Source organism: Malaclemys terrapin, chromosome 4 (genome assembly GCF_027887155.1).
Source record: "Malaclemys terrapin pileata isolate rMalTer1 chromosome 4, rMalTer1.hap1, whole genome shotgun sequence".
Classification (NCBI taxonomy): Eukaryota; Metazoa; Chordata; order Testudines; family Emydidae; genus Malaclemys; species Malaclemys terrapin.
In genome coordinates this window covers 143,740,540-143,760,502 of record NC_071508.1, presented here as the reverse complement: position 1 = coordinate 143,760,502, position 19,963 = coordinate 143,740,540, and the positions used below count along the sequence as shown (strand labels likewise).

At 43.4% G+C, this 19,963-nt stretch overlaps 1 protein-coding gene across 11 annotated transcripts in view; it reads left to right on the top strand.

Annotated features, from left to right (window-relative positions):
• KTN1 (kinectin 1) overlaps positions 1–19,963 on the top strand; it is a 110,665-nt gene that overhangs the window by 73,644 nt on the left and 17,058 nt on the right. For 7 of the 11 annotated variants that reach the window (XM_054025039.1, XM_054025038.1, XM_054025042.1 and 4 more), the window contains exons 21-34: positions 917–985; positions 3,865–3,902; positions 4,776–4,866; positions 5,018–5,086; positions 8,077–8,114; positions 8,777–8,867; positions 8,959–9,036; positions 10,647–10,684; positions 12,296–12,386; positions 12,493–12,561; positions 12,989–13,026; positions 14,219–14,309; positions 16,374–16,460; positions 18,455–18,544. In XM_054025039.1, coding sequence (XP_053881014.1) covers positions 917–985; positions 3,865–3,902; positions 4,776–4,866; positions 5,018–5,086; positions 8,077–8,114; positions 8,777–8,867; positions 8,959–9,036; positions 10,647–10,684; positions 12,296–12,386; positions 12,493–12,561; positions 12,989–13,026; positions 14,219–14,309; positions 16,374–16,460; positions 18,455–18,544 — 978 coding nt within the window. The remainder of the gene's footprint in view (positions 1–916; positions 986–3,864; positions 3,903–4,775; positions 4,867–5,017; positions 5,087–8,076; positions 8,115–8,776; positions 8,868–8,958; positions 9,037–10,646; positions 10,685–12,295; positions 12,387–12,492; positions 12,562–12,988; positions 13,027–14,218; positions 14,310–16,373; positions 16,461–18,454; positions 18,545–19,963) is intronic. The other 4 variants (XM_054025044.1, XM_054025043.1, XM_054025047.1 and 1 more) reach the window with 1 other exon arrangement.

Below are 19,963 nucleotides of genomic sequence, written 5' to 3'. Positions count from 1 at the left end.
AGCATGGAGATCTATGTACTTGTAAATGACCAGTCAGTGACTGAAACTCCAATCTAGGAATGAAACCATCTGCCATTTTAAAAAAAAAGCTACAGTTTGCACAAAAAGCAACAGTCTGGTAGTTAAGCAACCAAAGTTGCTGTGGGCACATCATTCTGGTGCTCTTCACTGCTCTAGTGCACTGTGAATTAGTGTCTAGTTCAAGGTGTGAAGGCTGGCATTCAAAGGCCAAGTGAGGACTTTCACAGTGGCCGAACGGAGGCCATGGAACTTGGTATCAGATGAAATTGCAATGATTACTAAACTCGCTGCAAACCTTTTTTTTGGACTTAATATTCCCGCAAGAAATATATTTCCACGCCCCTCTCGCCCATGCCCCCCTCCTGTAATTCTGTTCAAAGTAGCCCTTGAATGCTACTTGCTGGGAAGGAGAAGAGGAGTGACTATTGCTGGTATCTGGATGATACTCAGATACAATAGTGGGTGCCACCATAAACTACAAATGTACATATTGTGGGTAGGCAGTTTTTAAGGGGTCAGAAAGGTTGACGCATATTTGAAGGGTGTGTAAATTCCCAGAGAGAGGAGGCTTGTTTCACAGTGGTAAAAATAAGAAAAGGAAACTTTTTAGGTTAAAATAAGAAAAAAATTACTGGCTTCCCTTGACATGTAAAGCTAGACTAGATAAAACATTCTATACTGGCAGGGCATAGGGAGATTAGATCTAGGTGGGTCTTTTTTCCATCTTTAATTTCTATCCTGTTTCAGTTGGAGTCAATTTAATTGAGAGAGATCTAAAAACTTGAAGGACAATATTGCTTTTATGAGGCATCATCCAAAGAGCAGTGAACAAATTTGGTTTTGATCTTTCTTAAAACTGCATTTTTCACTTTTCCTGCGTATTTCTCTTTAAAAGGCACTGCGAGCAGAAAATTCATCCTTGAAAAAAGAAGTTCAAAATCTGCAAATTCAGCAATCAGAGCAGGTAGTACTTTAAATCCTAAATTGTATTACGTGCAAACTACATTAAAAGAATTTTAAGATTTAAAAGTCAAGCACTCAGAAGTTAGGAAATGCCATAACTGAGATTGCCTTTGTGACTTTAATTTGGCACCTGTGTGTATGTATTATGAAGAAGAGCGCTGTGTAGCTCGAAAGCTTGTTTCTTTTATCAGCAGAAGTTGGCCCAATAAGTAGGACCCTACCAAATTCATGGTCCATTTTAGTCAATTTCATGATCATAGGATTTAAAAAATCATCCATTTCATTGTTTCAGCTATTTAAATCTGAAATTGCATGGTGGTGTTGTAATTCTAGGGGTTCTGACCCCAAAAAAGTGGGGGGGTCACAAGGTTATTGTAAGGGGGGTTGTGGCATTGCTACCCTTACTTCCGTGCTGCTGGTGATGGCGCTGCCTTCAGAGCTGGGCAGCTGGAGAGCAGCAGCTGCTGGCCAGGATCCCAGCTCTGAAGGCAGAACCACCAGCAGCAGCAGTGCAGAAGTAAGGATGGCCTGGTGTGGTATTGCCACCCTTACTTCTGTGCTGCTGCTGGCGGGCGCTAGCTTCAGAGCTAGGCACCTGGCCAACAGCTGCTGCTCTCCAGCCACCCAGCTCTGAAGGCATTACAGAAGCAAGGGTGGCAATACTGTCAACCCCCCCATAAAATAACTCCCTCCCCTCCCCCCGCAACTCCCTTTTAGGGTTTCCCTTTTGAGAAACACTGGTCTCCCCCGTGAAATCTGTATTATATAAGGTTAAAGCACACACAAGACCAGATTTTACAGTCTGTGATGCGTTTTTCATGGCTGTGATTTTGGTAGGGCTCTACCAATAAGAGATTACCTTACCCACCTTGCATCTCTATGCATTGAGACAACCTTTGGTTACATAATCTTGTACAATTTTTTTGACACCCACATGGGTTATCAGCAGGGTTGGAACCATTAGATCCAGATATTCAGATATTTGCTGACTGCAGAGGAATGGTGAGACTCGAGAATCTTGGGTTCCATTCCAACTTCTGGAAAGGAGCCGGCTCTAGTGGGTATAAATTCTTCAATCTGTTCCCCCAAGTGGGACCCTCTTCTGCCCCAGCCCTTCCAACCCACTCCTGACTTCTCTTCTCCCACTCCTTGCTCCTCATTCTGGCCCCATTCTCCTTAGCTAGCCAGTTCCAGTCTCCATTCTGCAGGCATCTCATCCCAGTCTTTTTCCAGCAAGTCCTAGTCTCACCTCTCAGAATATCCCATCCCAATCTCCTTGTCCCACCATTCCCAGTTCCATCCTGTGTATCTTCCCCATTCTCACTCCCTCCCAGTCTCTCGCCTCCAGATCTTGAAATGGAACGCAGGATTCCAGATCTCACCGTTCCTCTGCTGTCAGCAAACATCTGTGAAACCCACTGGCAAAGTCTTTCTCTACTCCTCTCTAGCGCTGGCCCACATAGAGGGTGACAACCTACTACTGCTGTCAGTTACTCCATTAGCTCAAATGGCAGAAGTCTGTGCCTCTTGATCTAAAGGTTCCAAACCTACTGATGACGCCCATGGAGTCTGTATGACGCCCATGGAGTCTGTATTTAAAAAAACAAACAAACAATAAAACCTAGGAAATTACACATACAAAACCTGTGTTCAAAATATTAAAGTTGCAAAGTCAAACCTTCAAATTGGGAAATGCCAGAAGTATGGTTGCCCAGGCAACCTGAATGTAGCCCTCTGGTACATATGAATTATGATGTCTAATTATATGATCAAAACTTTGATGATCTAATTTTTTTTGGGTTGGGGGCGGGGTGTATGTGTCCATTATATAATGCTCTTGTTTTATTCTTTGGGCAGTTGCAGGAGTCTACTCACCTATTGGCACCTGGTTTCACCCAAACAGCTCATGAGAGCGCTTTTAATACTGAAAAAAGCTCACGGGGAGCCTATATAAATTTCTACTTACTGATTTTGAAGTTTATAAATGTACAATATCTATCTCCATTTTCTACTTGCTTTACTGGCTGCTAAAATGCGATCTATACAAAAGAATAACAAATCCAGCAGCAAATCCCAACCCCTTTAAACCAGACAGTTGGCAAAGAAATTTCTCTGCCTCTTGCTTCCCCCAATATCTCAGCCCCCATCTCTCTGTCCTCTCCAAAGCTCAAGGAAATACAAATCATGATAACAATCTGGTGATATCAAATACAGTCTGTTAGGCACTATGTGCCAATGATTGTAGTTTTTTTTTCTATATGTACTAATAAACCTACCCACTTAATTAGCAAAGCGTGACCTGCACTTGTACACAGAGTTATTGATTGCACTGGGAGTGCTGTCTGTGACCTAAACAATGGACTGGTGACCTTAAGGGCCAGGCAGAGGTTTTGAGTCCACTGTCTTTTTGGTCTGTGTTTGTACATTGCCTGCCTAGCCCTGTGGGCTGCTGGTCCATGCCTAAGGCTCCTACACACTGGGGTAATTCCAGTGCCTTTGTGGTATGCCTTGACCATTGTTAAGAAGCAGTGGCTGGGCTTTATCTCACGAGGCATTGCCAGTTCAATAGCTCATCTTGAGCCTTTGCTTTTGGGGAAGGTTTTTCTGGAGTGTGTTGCAATAACTTGGATGAGTTTTGTGATGATGGTGGTCACTAGTCCACTAGGGACCACCATAGAAGCCATCAAGCTGCCATCCTATGATAAAAACGTAGGGCCACTACAAACCCAGACCAAATTCAAACCAGCATCTTAGAGCTTTGCAAAGCTTTGTGTCCCATTACTGATCCCTGCGCTCTCCAGGCCCTTTCCCTCCCACTAACCACCAGTTAGTTACTTTGAACCCTTCAGTCTCTCTAAACTAAATATTTGTTTTTCTCAGATTTCTTTTGAATCAGTGGTGGAAGAACTTCAGAAAGTGTAAGTAGCATTATGAACCTGTTATCCCTCTGCCCTAAACCTCATCCCACTTTTCCAACTCCTCTTTGCTACGTTCAGGGGTATGTTGCCTCTCCTGAACATTCCATTTTAATCCGGTGCACAAAGTTTGCATGGCTGTATGAGCTTTGAGCAACACATCAAGCTACACTAATGCTTCTGTAAATCCAGTAATAGATCTACACTAAATAGTGTAGGGGACAGGAGTCGATTGACGTAGGACTCACATTAGTTTTGCTAGCCCAGACCTTGGGGGTCTAGGCCTGTCCTGGGTCACTAGATGCTGGACCATTAGATTATTGGCTGGTTCTCCTTTAATGTGTGTGGAAGGAGTGGATTTGTATTTCTTACCCTTAAAGGTTAAGAAAAACAAAAAAAAGCAGTAAATATTTTGCTGAAGCATGTTTGCCAGAACTTGAAATCTGAAGGTAGGCATGTGGCCTACTAGGACTACTGCTACTGATTACAAACCAAACTAGGTACCTACCAACTAGGGTGACCAGACGGCAAGTGTGAAAAATCGGGACGGGGTGGGGGGTAATAGGAGCCTATATAAGAAAAAGACCCAAAAATCGGGACTGTCCCTATAAAATTGGGACATTTGGTCACCCTACTACCAACGGTGCACAGAGCTAGTTATTGCAAAAGCAAGCTTGTACCACATTGCCCTATCCTCCTCCTTCCGCTACCCTGGGTGTGTGTAGAATACCCACTTGTGTGGTTCTGATATACAGATGTACAGCACCAAGCACAGAGGGGCCTGTCTGGGGCTCTTATGGGCTACTGTGATGTTAATAATGATCACTTACGCTAGTTCAACTAGCTTGTGATGTTTCCTCTCTGTTCTGTGCTAAGAATTCGTGAGAAGGATGGAAAGATAAAATCGGTGGAAGAACTCCTGGAGGCTGAAGTCCTCAAAGTTGCAAACAAGGAGAAAACGGTTCAGGTACCTATCAGTCGTGCTGTTGCCTTTCTGTGTCTGTGCCATTAACTTCCATTTATTTGTTCTTGCCTTGTATTTAGTAGTAATAAACTTGTAGAATACGTTTTGTGGTCTGTCTCCATTGTCCAATCCTGTCTGTTTTGTCATTGAAAAGGCTTTCACACAGGAAATAGAGGCTCTGAAAGAAGAAGTAGGAAATTCCCAGCTTGAGATGGAAAAACAGGTAAAATTCCTTAGAGCTGGAAGTATGGGGCAGCCTTTGAATGGGTGCTTTGTTTACTAGCATATCTGTTCTAGTACGTCGGCTGTTTCATTGGGGCCTGTCACTGGATGAGGCCTGGTTTTGTAGGGTGAAGTTGGTTCTAGGGAAGACCCTTCACTTTGGGTTATTGGGTTTAACATTTCATGGGAATTTCGGGGTTTGTTACAAAAATTTAAAAAAAAAAAAAGTGTAAAAATCAGTGCAAAAATTAACTTCACTCTTTTCTGGGTAAATATCAGGGTTAATACTGGGGGACAGGAAAATACCCCAGTGAATAGAGAAAAGTAAGAGTACTTCTGACCTGGCTCCAGCGGGAGAGATGGTGGCCCAGGTTACCAAGCCACCATCTCTCCTGCCGAAGGGGTCCCAGAAGACGTGGGGGTGGAGAGGGCACCATCTACCCACTCTGCCTCCTTTTACCCCTTCCAGGCCCGCTCTGGAAGGAGAGATGATGGGTTAGTTACCTGATCTGCCCAGGTTACCGAGCCGCCATCTCTCCTGGAGCAGGGAAATGGGTCTCTGGGGTTCCCCTTGGGTCTACCCAGGTTACCAGAGATGACACCTTTCCTTCCAGAGCAGGGAGTCAAGTCTAGGGAGTTTATTTAGGATTTGAGCACTGATGTACATGTGTGCATACATGTACATGTGTCTTACACAGCCTTACTTTAACAGCCAGTCTCGCATTAACACTTAGACTAACTTATTTTTAACCTAAACACGTCTACCTAATGTAGTGTATTGGATTTTCTTAACATCATTAGTCTCTTTGTGTTCCTTAGTGGCCCAAAATTCAGCTGCAATTCGGTAAAAAATAGCTTTTTGTAAAACCGGGAAATTTTTTTGGTAAAAATCTCTACAAACCAAAATGAAGCCCTTGGTTATAGGGTACAAAACTATAAAGATACAGTCTAACAGACGTCTTCCTCAGTGACCCCATAACAGATACTCAGGCCTGTGCTTGCTAGTGAGAGACGTGGCGAGAACTCGTAGCTCAAAGCTCTGCGCAGTTAGTTCCAGCAGTTTCACACCTTCGTTTTGTAGAGCCCTGGCACCCTCTAGTGCCTCCAGTGTTCTGTTCCCTTTGACTACAAACAGTGAAGGCGCTTCCTCTTACTGTCCTGCGTCAGCTGCTCCACCAGCTCAAAGCTACTGGGTCAAAATGGTATTTTCCTCCTGTCAAATCCTATCCATCCCCTCTAAAGCTAGAAGGCCTGTGCTCTTGGCATTTCTGTTCTCCAGGTATACACGCCAGCCATTCTTTTCCCTTAGCCAGTAGTTGAAAACAACTCTTTGCAGAGTGAGTTTTCACTCCATCCATGAGGAGCAAAGAGGTAAAAAAAATATCCGATGTCCTAGTTTATCTAGTGTCCCAAACAATGGGTCTACTGTCCCTATTTAGGATACTGTTGTCCAGGCAGTCTTCTCTATTCTGCTGTCAGGAAGTTGCTTGATATTTTGCCTATACTTTACTTTTCTTGATTTCACCCCATTCTTCCTAGTTCTTCCTAGTTATACCTCGATGCACTACCCTTACTCTTACCTCTCGTCTATGCTCATCCCCTTCAAATATTTAGAGCAGTGGTTCTCAAACGTTTGTCTTGGTGACCCCTTTCACACAGCAAGACTGAGTGCAACCCCCCCTTATAAATTAAAAACACATTTTTTAAATTACACTGTTATAAATGCTATAGGCGAAGCAGTGATGGGTGGTGAAGGCTGATAGCTCATGACCCCCACGTAACCACCTGATGGGTCACCACCTCATTTGAGAACCCCTGATTTAGAGGTTGTTCGTCAAAGTTATACATCATTTTTCTGTCTAATCTTTTCTCCTAAAGCAATCCCTCCTGGTCTTGATGTTTGCTCTGCTTTTTTCCCTTAATTCTCTGGTAGCGTGCCCAGAATTGAACACAATATGCAGCTGCAGTCTCATGAGAGCTAGATAGGACACCACCTCCTTGAAGTGCTGCTCTGGGAGGTGAGAGCTGTGCTCGTGCAGTGCATTGTGGGAGACTTTGTGAAACCACCAGGGCACTGTGGAGTGTTAGCAGAGCGCTAGTTGAACCCGTTTGGCTAGTCAGTCCACACTGGCACCAAAATGACTGAGGACCCAACACTGTCTAGCTCTGATGCGTAGTCTGCTCTAAATGGTAACTAGTTCCCCTGTAAACTGTTCGACACACCTGCGGGTATGGACATGAGGTGTTTTTATAGTGGAACAAACATTACTTCGCATGATGCATTTCTCTGCTGTAGCCAAGGCCTTGGAAATAATTCAGGTTTTAGTGCTGCACTGGAGCAGGGTACTACCTACTGGAGTTAATGGGCTTTGAGCTATTGTGATTCCTGCCAGGTCTCTTGCTAGGAGTATGGACCGTAGGCTTATAGTCTGCTGTTTTGATATAGAATTCAAATGAAAAAATATTCCAGGTAAGCTTTGTCTCTCCCTTTCATCCACCCACAAAAATTAAATACTCCATTTGGCATCCTTCTTTGAACAGAGACGTAAGGGGGCACTGGCAGTCTGGAAATCCTATTTAAAAAACTCTTGTGTTCAGATCTAAATTAATAAAAGAGATCATCTGTTTTGAACTTCATTCAGGGTGGCTAGAGGCACAAAACAGATGTCTTTAGGGTCCGTTTATGTCTCTGGTTCTCGTACATTGGCCCAGTGCTGGAGTGCTGCTATTTCTGACACTGCAGGGAGTGTGCTAAATCATTATGAAAGGTGTGTAAATGATAACATTCAGTTTTGTAACGCTTTCCTCCAGACCTAAACTACTACGGTAGACAGTGACTCTTTTCACAATCTCTGATGGCCTTGTTTTCCCATTCTTCCTCCCCAAACTAATTTTAATAGTTGTCCGTTTACGTAGCTGTATATACTGGACTTTGATGTGGATAGCTCAGTCTTATAGGAGTGATTTTAAGTACCAAATGTTTGTCTTTAGGTATCGATCACTTCACAAGTCAAGGACCTTCAGAACCTGTAAGTACTGTTACTATAACGGAAGCATATAATCTGCTCTATGGCATCCTTCTTCACATTTTGTTTTAAGAACATTTCAACTTCTCTGATCTCCATTCTGTGTGAAATGAGCAAGTAGTATTAGTGGACAAGCATCCTTCTTACGAATGCCATTGCCATAGCGGGGCTATTTGCTGAAATCGCCGAGCGGTTTGTCAGGTGTTCAGTGGGCATAGAGACCCAACTACTTGACAGGTGCTACATCCAAGTCAGAGTTGAGAAACGCTGGCAGGGCAATGTGGGACGTTTACACTGGTCTCCTTTCTGTACTTGTGTGGAAAAATACGACTTGGATCTCCATGACTATCCATTCAGCGCCTTTCATGTGGAGCGGGGGGAAATATCTTGAGACAAGGGGAAATGTGTATGGAATCACTGCAATGTAGATGGGTGCAGAATTTCAGTCCACTTTGATTTAATGAGCTGTAGCATTGATCAAGTGTGCCTTTCAAGCTCCCTGCAAAAGCAGAGTGAAATGGAAGTGTTCATACTCCTGTTCAGCTGGCATAAACTGCAGCGGAGCCTTTGATCATGCAGCCTGCTCTTGTTTGTTACGCACTCGCTGCAAAGTTTGTTTGTTTTTTTCAAATGGATAAAACACTTTTTTGTGCATAATGATACAGGTTGAAGGGAAAGGAAGAACAGATGAAAACTGTGGAGGCCTTATTGGAAGAGAAGGAGAAAGATATTGCTAAGAAAGGAGAATCGTTGCAGGTAAACTTTTTTTTTATTGTCCAGCAAAGTGTTTGATGCAATAACTATGAATATAGAATTTACAGACACTTAAATCTTTTTCTATCCAAAGAGTCAACAAGATACAATTACCCACTTAACCCGGAAGGTTCAGGAACTAGAGCAACAGAACTTGGAACAGCTACAGCAGGTATGGATTCCCGAGCAGAATGGTCTGGCGACGTCTTTGGGTTTTTGTAAAGGCATGGGCCATCCCCGGTACAGCATTGTGGGTGCACCCTGCCTTCCTGCCCCATCAGGGGAAGTTAACAGATTCACTTTCACAGGGCAAGGAGGAGCCAACACACATTAACAAAATAGCATTTCTCCTTTTACTAAGGTTTCAGGACCGTAGCAAGTACCGTACACAGTTCGTAGGGTCCTCACCTCACCTGGGTCAGAACTCCCAACTTAGTCTAAAGAACAAAGCCTCTGGTTAGGTTAAGTCTTTTAGGGCCTGAGGAAAACCACCATCACCTGCTGCTGCCTGCATGGCTTCTAGTTCCAATACACTTCCCTCTCTCTAGTTCAGCTTCTTGTTCCTGTTGAAATAGCCAGCCCTAGGATGGGGCAGGGCCTCCTTGTTTACACCCCAGTCTGACCCGTCACGCTTCTGAATTGGACAAATGCTTTTTGCTTCTACTTATGGCCCATTTGAAAGGACAGGCCCTGGTTTAATTTAGTGATTTTAAACCTATTTAGGACTTGTATACACTTGAAAGTTAATTTTGTATTAAGGTAGAGTGAATTGATAGTGCAATATCTATTCTGGAATAACTCCATATGTAGACAAGCCCTTGGTTAAACCAGTGCAGAAGGCTGTGTGGACATGCTTATTTCGATTTGCAATGGCTTGTCGTGGTTTAGCTTGAGTTGATTAAGACAAGGCTAAAGTTGCAAAAATAGCAAAAATGGAGGGGGTTTCTTACCAATAGTGGCGGTAGCAGTGATCTGAAGCCTTTGAAGTTTGTGGACTTTATCACATGTTTCTGCTTTTTGGCCCCTTGAGGCTGAACTGAAGTGGTGTGCACGTCTTGGAGTTCTTTGTGCAGACCACATGGTAATTGTAGCTAGTGCAGACTGCCCGTCTTTCAGTGTCTCAGACTGATGTGAGCGTGACATAGACACAAGACAGAGCATCCATCTCCCGGGGGCACTTAAAGCCCTGGCCTGGAATCTAAAAGTGCCTCTCCCTTTTGATTTATCACAGAAGTTGTGATGGGCTGGGGTTTTGCTCTTTGTTCCCTGCATGGGGCACCAAAGGGCTGGCATGCAGCATGCTCTCAAGGTAGGTTGCTGCTGCATGAATTAACTCTGCAGTGCTGAAATTTGGTTCATTTTTCTGAGGGCAAGAGGTGGTGCCAAACACACACACTCTGTCTTAAGTCAGTCCTGTAGCCAGGGAGTAATTTATCCCACTGGTGGCTGGAGGTGGTAGAGGCTGGTTGAGTTAGATTTGTGCCAGTTGGCATCAGTTTTGTGGGGTTTTTTTTGTTTGTTTGTTTGTTTAAAATTTGGGGTCATGTGGTTTTTGGAGCAATATAAATGTTTAAACTCTATTGACCTAAAAACCTTTGGTCTTTCCTAGAAAAGTGACACTTCATTCTCTGTAGTTCCCTTTGTGAAGTGCTTTGAGATCTACTGATGAAAAGTGCTATATAAGAACTAGGTATCATTATTCTGACTGATGTAGATGTTCACTGTTAAACTGAAGGTGTTTACTGTGCTGTCAGTATGGGTCTGAATGTTTCTGTTTGATAGGTATCTGCTGTGTCACAAGTCCAGGATCTGGAGATCTTGTAAGTATGCCTAGCAGCTTCTCAAGTGTCCTCTTCTGTGCTTTCTGGTCTCTGTGCTGTGATTTATCTTAAATTGAAATGTGTGGGACTTCATTGTGGGAATTGTTATGTGCTTTGGTGTAATAAGCTTTAGTGCTGATGGAAGTGCAGCAGCTTGACTAAATACTAATGCGCATACACAGAGCAAAAGGAAGTGATCATAGAGACTTCTTTAATTTCACTAGAATTTTAACACATGCCTAGTAGCTCTTATGTGTTCAGCACTCTCGGTATTCTGTTCTCTCCCCATCTACCTTGACATTAAGCATATGTTTGACAAAGTGGCCAGGGTCTATACAGCATCGAAGGGTACGTCTGCCTGGCCCCTGGCAGCAAGCCTTCAAGTGCAGGTTGACCGGCTTGGGCTTGCGGTACCGTGCTAAAAATAGCTGTGTCCACGGTACTTTTAAATTGGACCTTGGGTTCTGAGATCCATTTGCTACTACGGGCTGTTTAGAAGTACCCACTCAGGCAGCAACCAACTAAACAACAAGAGATACAGATGGTTAATTTACCTCCACAGGTATCAGAGGGGTAGCCGTGTTAGTCTGGATCTGTAAAAGCAGCAAAGAGTCCTGTGGTACCTAACAGAAGTATTGGCGCAGGCGTCTGACGAAGTGGGTATTCACCCACAAAAGCTTATGCTCCAATACTTCTGTAAGTCTATAAGGTGCCATAGGACTCTTTGTCGCTTTTTACCTCCACAGGACTTCTGAAGCACTCTACCACTTGATTTGTAAAGTTACATTTTCCATTGTCTTTTTGCTTTCATGCTAACAGATAGTGTTGTCACACTAACGAACATTAAGAGAGATAAGGATGCGCGTATTTGGTGTTTCATAAGAGAGTTGCTTTAAACATCTTTAGATTCCGATAGCTTAGTGTGCTTCTCAGAGAGACAATTCATAGATTATATAGCCAGAAGGGACCACTGTGAACATCTAGTCCACCCGCCTATAACACAGGCCCGTATTGACAGTGATGGAGAATCCACCACAACGTTTGGTAATGTCCCACGCCTGTTCAGCCCAATAAAAGAGAGATGGAATCGCCTTCCACGGTCTTGAAACATTGTCCCTGGCCATGTGCCTCAGGTGACATTCTAGCTACTTCCAGGCCAAACCTGGGATTCCAGGTTGAAATCACAGAAGCCAGGTTTAATTCTTCTAGGGAGCTAGCTGGAGGGGGATTTGTAACCTTTCCCCTGTTTCTGGTTTGAATGTTATGTACGTTGATGGTGACTAAATGAATTTGCTGTTAAGTGACATGTGAAAATGACTCAATAACTTCAGGCCAGTTCTTAGTAGGCAGGTATCTGCTGGTGCTATTTTTGTCTTTCTTGGCACAGAGATCATAGATTGCTTGTATGTGGAGACTACTTCGTGCTGTGGTGGTCCCTGCGGATTGACCTTGCTTGGCAGCATCTTATGTCATGTATATGCTGTAAATGTACAGGCTTAATTTCTTGACTGTTGTGAAGCTAGCCCTCTCTAGAGCATCAAACTCTCTGATCCAGAGTGATGCTTATTTTTTAATCAATGCACTTTTTGATTTCCTGAATGAACATCACAGATTGAAAGAGAAAGAAGAAGAGGTGAAGAAGATGGAGGCTGTGTTAGAAGAAAGGGGGAGAGAAATTACAAACAAAGGAAAACAGTTACAGGTGAGATGTTAATGGGGAATAAGCATCCTATGCGCTAGTGTCCTGGGTGGTAAACAGGAGTGTACGGGTGTGAAGATAATGTCATTGCTTCTCTTTATTTATACAGGAGGCACAAAAAGAAAACGACTTGTTTAAAGTGCAAATCCAAGAATTAAAGCAAGAGACTCGTAAGCAGGTATGGCTCCCACTTTGACTGTGTTAACTGACATTGATGGGGCTCATTGCCATGAGTATGCACAGCAGGCTAATGCCCATTCTTTATCAGCTGCCCCAATCCTGGAACAATTTAAAGACACATTAAGGGAATTTGTAACTGTTTCCCAGTTGCTGGATATCTGGTGCCTCTGTCCCTACTCTCCTCCTTATTTTGTGGGTCTGCATCCGTGCTGCAGTCTTGATTACCCCGCCACATTGCTCCCCTGCTTCGCATTCACTCCCCTTCAGGCCACGTGTTGCAGTCACCAACCTTCTGGCCAAAAAAGACTGGACAGGAGGCTGCTAATGTTGCTGCTTGATCTGGCAGGGAGCAAAGCAAGGCATCGCCTCGACAGCACTCCCAGCTACTGTTAATCCGTTTTAATGTATTTCTGATCTGTTTGTAGGCGTCTCTGGCCGTCCAAAGCGACGAGCTGCTGCAAGTGTAAGTATTGCTGGTAATTGTTTTTTAATACACGTGACTTCCATTATTGCACTGAAAACTTGTACCTACTACAAACCAAATGGTTTTCAAAAGCATCAGGCATGCGAGTGAGAAATGACCGTAATAAGTTAGGTGTCTGGTAAATTGGAGCTTCACAGATGTAACTCTCTGAATCGCAATCACTAGCTCAGGGGTTCTGCAAACCCTGAATCTCTCCTATTCTACGTTGAGGGCACAGTGGAAGCAAGCCATTTCTTAGAGCTTAAATTTAAATACGCTCAAGGTTAATGGGCTAGCCTTAGCCTTCTGATGGCTGAGATGAAAATTCATTTAAGGTTCCAAGCAAAGTGAATGTTTAGATCTTTGCTTCCCAGTGAATTCTTGTGCGTGTCATGAAATTGCCTGGCTGGCCTAAATATCATCTTGAGGAAAAGCTCAGGGATGACAGGGTATTACAAGCTAGAAGTGAAGCATGCCGAAAGAATTGTGTTAAAGGTTACGCAGTGCTTGCTTACAATGTGTGTAATGGTCTCTTGCGCTCGTTCTCATGCATTAAAATGTGCCACGTTTTTTTTCTCTGCTTGGTTTACAATCACTTAAATACTGCTGAATACCTCGCACTGGGTTCTACGGATCCAGGCAGACATGCTCCCTACTCCAGAGAGCCTGCAATCTAAAATAGACAGGAAGTAAAACATCCCTTGCGGAAGCGGAGGGAGTAGATAACTAAGGGTGAGCTGTTGAAAAGGGTTTCTGGAAGAAATGGGTTTTGAGGAGTGATTTGAAGAAAGGAGTCTGGCAGGCAATGAGAGAGGGGTGCTGGCCCAAAGAGAGGGGCAATCTGATTAAGTGCTTGGGGGAGGGGAGAGCGGGGGGAGGGGGACTAAAATGAGCAGTAAGACAAAAGCATTGGAAGCAAGAGGAGGACTATGAACAAAGAGGTAATGGCACAATCATGCAGGATCTTTCAGATGAGGACTAGGTGTTGGAAATTGCGCACTTGTTCAATGAGTACTGCATGATCGTGACTCTGTGCAAGATGGGTGGATCTCTCCAAAACTGCCCCGTTTTGCATGCAGACTACATTAATCTGCCTTCGCTACAAGCAAAGTGGGAGAAGGAGAAAATCTCAATCTTTCACTCTAAGTATCTTGCATGTGAAGATTTGTGACCGACTGTTCTGCTAATTCAGTATTGCAGGGAAAGAGACCGAAATCACCAGTCTGCGAAATGAGCTAGGCTCCCTGAAAAATGCTGTTGAACAACAGAGGAAAAAGAACAATGTAAGTAAATTCTTCAAAAACTCAAGGGGTAGTTCTGTGTGCGTAACACTAAACAGTGCCCGATATTCTGCTGCCATGAAAACAAGCCCTGTTCTATAGCCCTGTACCAGCTTGTGTGCTCACTTCAGTTCTCCCTTGGGAACAGCTACCCTAAGAATCTCTTAGTTTGCCAAACACTTGAGTTTTGCTATTAAATCTTTGTACGTTCTCTTAACCCCTGGGGAAGGGGAAATTGCTGGAGAGCAAGATCTAACGGCATTCTCATAAACTTAAATTGAATGTGGTTAACCGTACTGTCAAACTTAGAGTCTCACTGGGGAAAAAGATGGTTGCCTGTTATCTGATTTGTGTGTTGGACAGCACAGAGAAATAATACCATCGTGACTCAAATCTGGCTTCCCCCGTTTCTAAAAATGTATAATCCCAGTTCTTACAGTGAAAAGTGAAGGGGCGCAAGTGTCCCTTCTACTGCAGCCATGGCAGTGCTCCGATCATCAGCTGATGGGCGAAACAAAGCGATGCTTGCACTCATCTCTTCTCACACATTAACCTACTGCATTGCTTCCACAACATGCGTAATCTGTGCCAGGCTGGATACCAGGAGTCTGGAGCCCATGGATGTTATGGGTGTCTTAATAGGAGAAAATGAATATATAAACATTGACAAATCCAACAGATCAAACCTATTTATAAAGCAAAATAGCGTGTAAGAATCTCTAATGCACATGAGTCAAGAAAATTCTGGCTGCCTGATGTGAAGGGGACACCTGTAATACAAGAAAATGCCAAGAAAAGAACTTGCTAGCTTGTCTGTGGTGAGCAGCAACATAGCTTCAAAGCAAAACCAGAAATGGTGGGGAGTTGACCAATGAACATGTGTTCTCAAAGAACAGTTAGCATGGGACAGTAAATTGACCATGTCTCTTGTATTCCTGGCTCATATTCTGTGGAATGCCAGATGTACGTGCCCCTTCACTGCACACGCAACTCCAGTTAAGGCTAATCAGAGACCATGCCTTTAGGTTCACGCCACTCCACAATTTCTCTGGGACGTGCTTGCTCTTCTGTAACAACTACATTGTGGTTGGGATACTCAGGCGACAGAAGGGGTGATGCAGAAATGTTGAATGTATGTTTGGATGTCACGCTTTTTGTTTAGTAACTAAAAATGCAGTGGTCTAATCGGTAGCTTGCCAAGGACTTACTGTTAGTTTTGAAGGCTGGAAAAGGCAAGTTCCCAAGTACCAGCGGTCTTTCTTCCCAACTCAGCAACCCTTTCCAGATAATGGCGGTGCAATATTTTATCTTCAAATTGAGTTAACTAATTACCTCGGACTCCAAACTGTGAAATATGATCTATCTTGTGGAGAACATGTTTGACGACCTTGCCAAGAAAGAAGTAGGAGCACAGCAAATTACTGTGTCGTTCACAGGCAGATTGGGAATGTGCTCATCACTCTGGCAAAACTCCCAAATTAAAGGGGATGGGTTAGAAATGACGCTGGGGGTCTCTTTAATTCCATATAGTGAGGATGAGTTTTGTGTAATAATGCAAATCAAGGCCCTGATCCCAGGTTTGGGTGCAAGGATCAACCTGCCGGGATCCTATCGCAGGATTGGGATTTAAGCAGATACACTTCCATGTGTATTTAGGGTCCTTCTAGGTTAGGCAAATCCACATGCCTAAGCTTCGTTTTGTAATCCGTGGTTTGGTGTCTATGTTCCTCACTTCTGAGTACTTTCCTCTTTCCTCTCACAAGTGCAGTCAAAGTGCAGGGTTGTTAGCCCGATAATAATATGCTTGTAGTACACTAACAATGGGGACAATTCTGAGTACATGGGTGGGTGTACGTGTGGGAAATTGGCATTTTTCTTTCTTCATTCAAACTCTAACATCACACTTGTTTTTGCTAGTGTACGTCATCTTATTCAGCAAAATCATCTTGCAGTAACCAGCATTTAAATGCAAATTACTGAGTGTAATACAAAGTATACCTCTGAAGGAAAAGCAGAAACAGTTTGAATATTGGATGAACTGAAATCATTCTTTCTAAAAATGATTAGGACCTTCGGGAGAAAAACTGGAAAGCAATGGAAGCATTGGCATCAACTGAAAAATTGCTGCAGGACAAAGCGAACAAGACTGCCAAGGTTGTAATGTTAACTGGTAGAAACAATGCATTAAACTAGAAACAAATCTGCAGCTAGTTTTTTAATTCAAATTGAAGCATTTAACTTTTACTGCAATTTACATAGTCTGTTCTGAATGAGCTTTCATATACTTTCACCTCTGCTTCTACCTGTCGTCTTAAATTACTTTTATTTTTCTTAATTTGTGGGCATGCTGATTTGTTTTTGTTTGCATAATTGTTAGAATCATTGTCCTTGTGATGAACTGTCGAAAGCCAGACCCTAACCCTTACGCCTGAACTGCTTTCAGTGGTCAGTGGTGTTTCTTTTTGGTGTCAGGCTGAATGCGCTTATTGCCTAATGAATAGGAACAACTGGATTATTTTAAAAAACCTTGATACAAATCGTGCCCCCCAATTTAGTGGGCATTGATATTCCTGAAAGAATGGGAACCTCAAACTCCCACTGAAACACATGTTCAGAGTGAAATCCTGGAATTGTGAATGGGTTGTTCTGAAAGGAAACGTGGACTGAAAGTCCTGAAATGTCAAAATAGAAGAAGTGCTGCTGCTTTAGTGTGTTTGGAGGGAGGGTCAGCTAGCCGGAGGAAGGGGGAAATAGGACTGAATCTCAAGGTTGTTTCAAAAGAACGCTGCATGCTCTTAGCTCAGCCCAGCATTCTGAGAAATAAGCGTACGTAGCTGCTTCTCGCTACATTTAATTGCTCTTTCTTAATCTGAAGATTTTTGATGAAACTGGTGTTTGCTTCTTTCGGTGAAGCCTATATTGCTGAAAGCTAACATTAAATTTAACCGCGTAGCTTTACGGCCTCGTGTCTCTCCCATCTGTCTCTGACACTGGATCCCAAACTACTAAGGATGCAGATGTCACTTTCGGCTGAGTAACTGCAGAATAGGAGGCTCAGTAATGTATAAGTCAAATTTAAAAAAAAAAAAAAAGAAATTGTATTAGTGAGGAATGCTTCCCTGGAGCACAGTTGGTACAGCTTGCCTTGTTTCAAAATAAATTCAAAGATCCTGAATAAAGAGGAGTGCGTTAACTGACTGGCAAAAAGTCCATACAAACCCATCTATTACAAATACGGTAACCAAACATTTCATAGGTGGTCCTGTTTAATATTAAGGTGCCCTAAAATACTACTATGTTTTGTCATTGGGCTCATATTGCCACAAATTGTAGAACACATACAGAAAAGGCAAAGGAAACGTATAGAATCTCACCCAGCTCTAATAATTTTCCATTTCATCCAGGGCTCTGAGAGAGATGGCGGAAGGGAGGAGCTACCTGTTAAGTATAGTAAAATAAAATCTAGAAAAGATAGCATTGCTTTCTTGGCCTGGTTCAAATGTGCATTAACACAGTTTCCTCTTTGCCTTTATTTTTTTTTTTAAAATCACCCCAACAAAACCCCCTAATTTATAATTAAAGTTGATCAGAACCAATGTGGGTTCTTTCTACAGTCCAATTCCTAATTTTTTATTATTAAAATATCACTTAATTTTTATTACTGATTTGAAGTGTCTACATAATCTGAGCATAAGCTTTCGTTGGCTACAGCCCACCACGGAAGCTTATGCTCAAATAAATGTGTTAGTCTCTAAGGTGCCACAAGGACTCCTGTTCTTTTTTGCGGATACAGACTAACACGGCTGCTACTCTGAAACCATACATAATCTGAGGATGCGTTTTCTCTGCACAGTGTAGTCCATGTTCTGACAGGGTGACTGTGCGCTCCTATAAAATTCCATAGGAATGCTTTAGATTGGTGCAGAATGTTATGCAAACAACCCAAAATCGGAAACAATGTGAAGGCCAAGTTCTAAAGCAATTCAGTTTCAGAAAAATTTTGGCCATATTTGAAATAATGGAGCCTGTGTTAGTCTAAAACTAAGCCCTGGCTTAGATGTGCGATTTGAGGCCTAGAAAAGGATATTGCCATGTCTATGAAATGTATTACTTGCTTCATGAGACCCTCTGTCTCTCTCTCAATGCAGGAAAGGCAGCAATACTTGGAGACTGCGGAGATGGAAACTAGAGAATTGCTGCAGAAACTGTTCCCCAAGGTGTCTCTTCCTTCCAACTTGGTAAGATAAGCTCCAGTACACTGGGTTATAATGTCTGTATGTGTATTCCATTGCATCGAACCTGTCCTACTCTTTACGTACCCTGCCAGCTGGACACATGGTGCACACAGCTAGTCTGCAAAAAAAAATGATCATATTACTGTTGCCTCATGCTGCCTCCCCAGAATCTGTGTCAGCCACCTGTTCTGTCTTGACATTTGCCAAGATTGCAAACTTTTTAAGGCAGGTACTTGTCTACTGCCTGGCACAGTGGGCCTCAATATCTGACTGCAGCCTTTTTAGGCTCTGCTACAATATAAATCATTACTGTCCTGACTTCCCACATGGGCTGAGCATTCCCCTCAACTCCCATTAACAGACCTTTTTTAGGCTGTTTCTAAAGTAGTTTTATAACCAGTGAAGAAACTGGTTTGAGTCCAGAATGTCTTCAAAGGTACGAAAAAGTAGTGTGCTTGATTCTGAGAGTTAACCTCAGTGCGTTGAGAGGGAGAGGAATTGAGGCTACAAAGCATGGGGCTCTATTTTGTTTTAAAATCTTAGGAATATTTAAAATAAACACTTAACACAGAGAGGTGCTGACTTTCTCCTGTGCTGGGGATTGCTTGACCCCCCGCTCTGCCCTAGGCCCCACCCACACTCCACCCCTTCCCCCAAAGCTCCACCCTGCCTCTTCCTATCCCCGCTCTGCCCCGGCTCTTTCCACCATGTTCTGCACCCTCCCCAGAGTGCACATGGCCCTGAACAACTGATCGCGGCGGGTGGGAGGCGCTGGTGGGGTGAGGTGCTGATCGGTGGGCCGCTGGCAAGGGAGAGGTGCTGATTGGGGAGGCTTCTGATGGATGAAGGCACCCACCATTCCAGCCCCGGAGCACCAACAGAGTTGGTGCCTATGCTCTTACGTAGCCACCTTCCTGGTGAGGTCTTTGCGTCCGTGTGGCAATAGCCAGTTTCATGTACAAGTATCAGGGGGTAGCCGTGTTAGTCTGTATCCACAAAAACAACGAGAAGTCTGGTGGCACCTTAAAGACCAACAGATTTATTTGGGCATAAGCTTTCGTGGGTAAAAACAAGGCCAATTCAATCAGTAATTCAATAATTGGACACCACCTCATCAATTATTGAGTGAACCACATCCATCCTGATTGAATTAGCCTCGTCATCACTGGTTCTCCACTTGTAAGGTAACTCCCTTCTCTTCATGTGCCAGTATATTTTTGCTTGTATCTGTAATTTTCACGCCATGCATCTGAAGAAGTGGGTTTTACCCACGAAAGCTTATGCCCAAATAAATCTGTTAGTCTTTAAGGTGCCCCCGGACTACTCGTAGTTTCATGTACAGGGATCTTGAGAAATGATGCTCTCCAGGTCCTCAGAAATACCTGTTTGAACATCCTAGCATCTACAGCTGACATAAATACA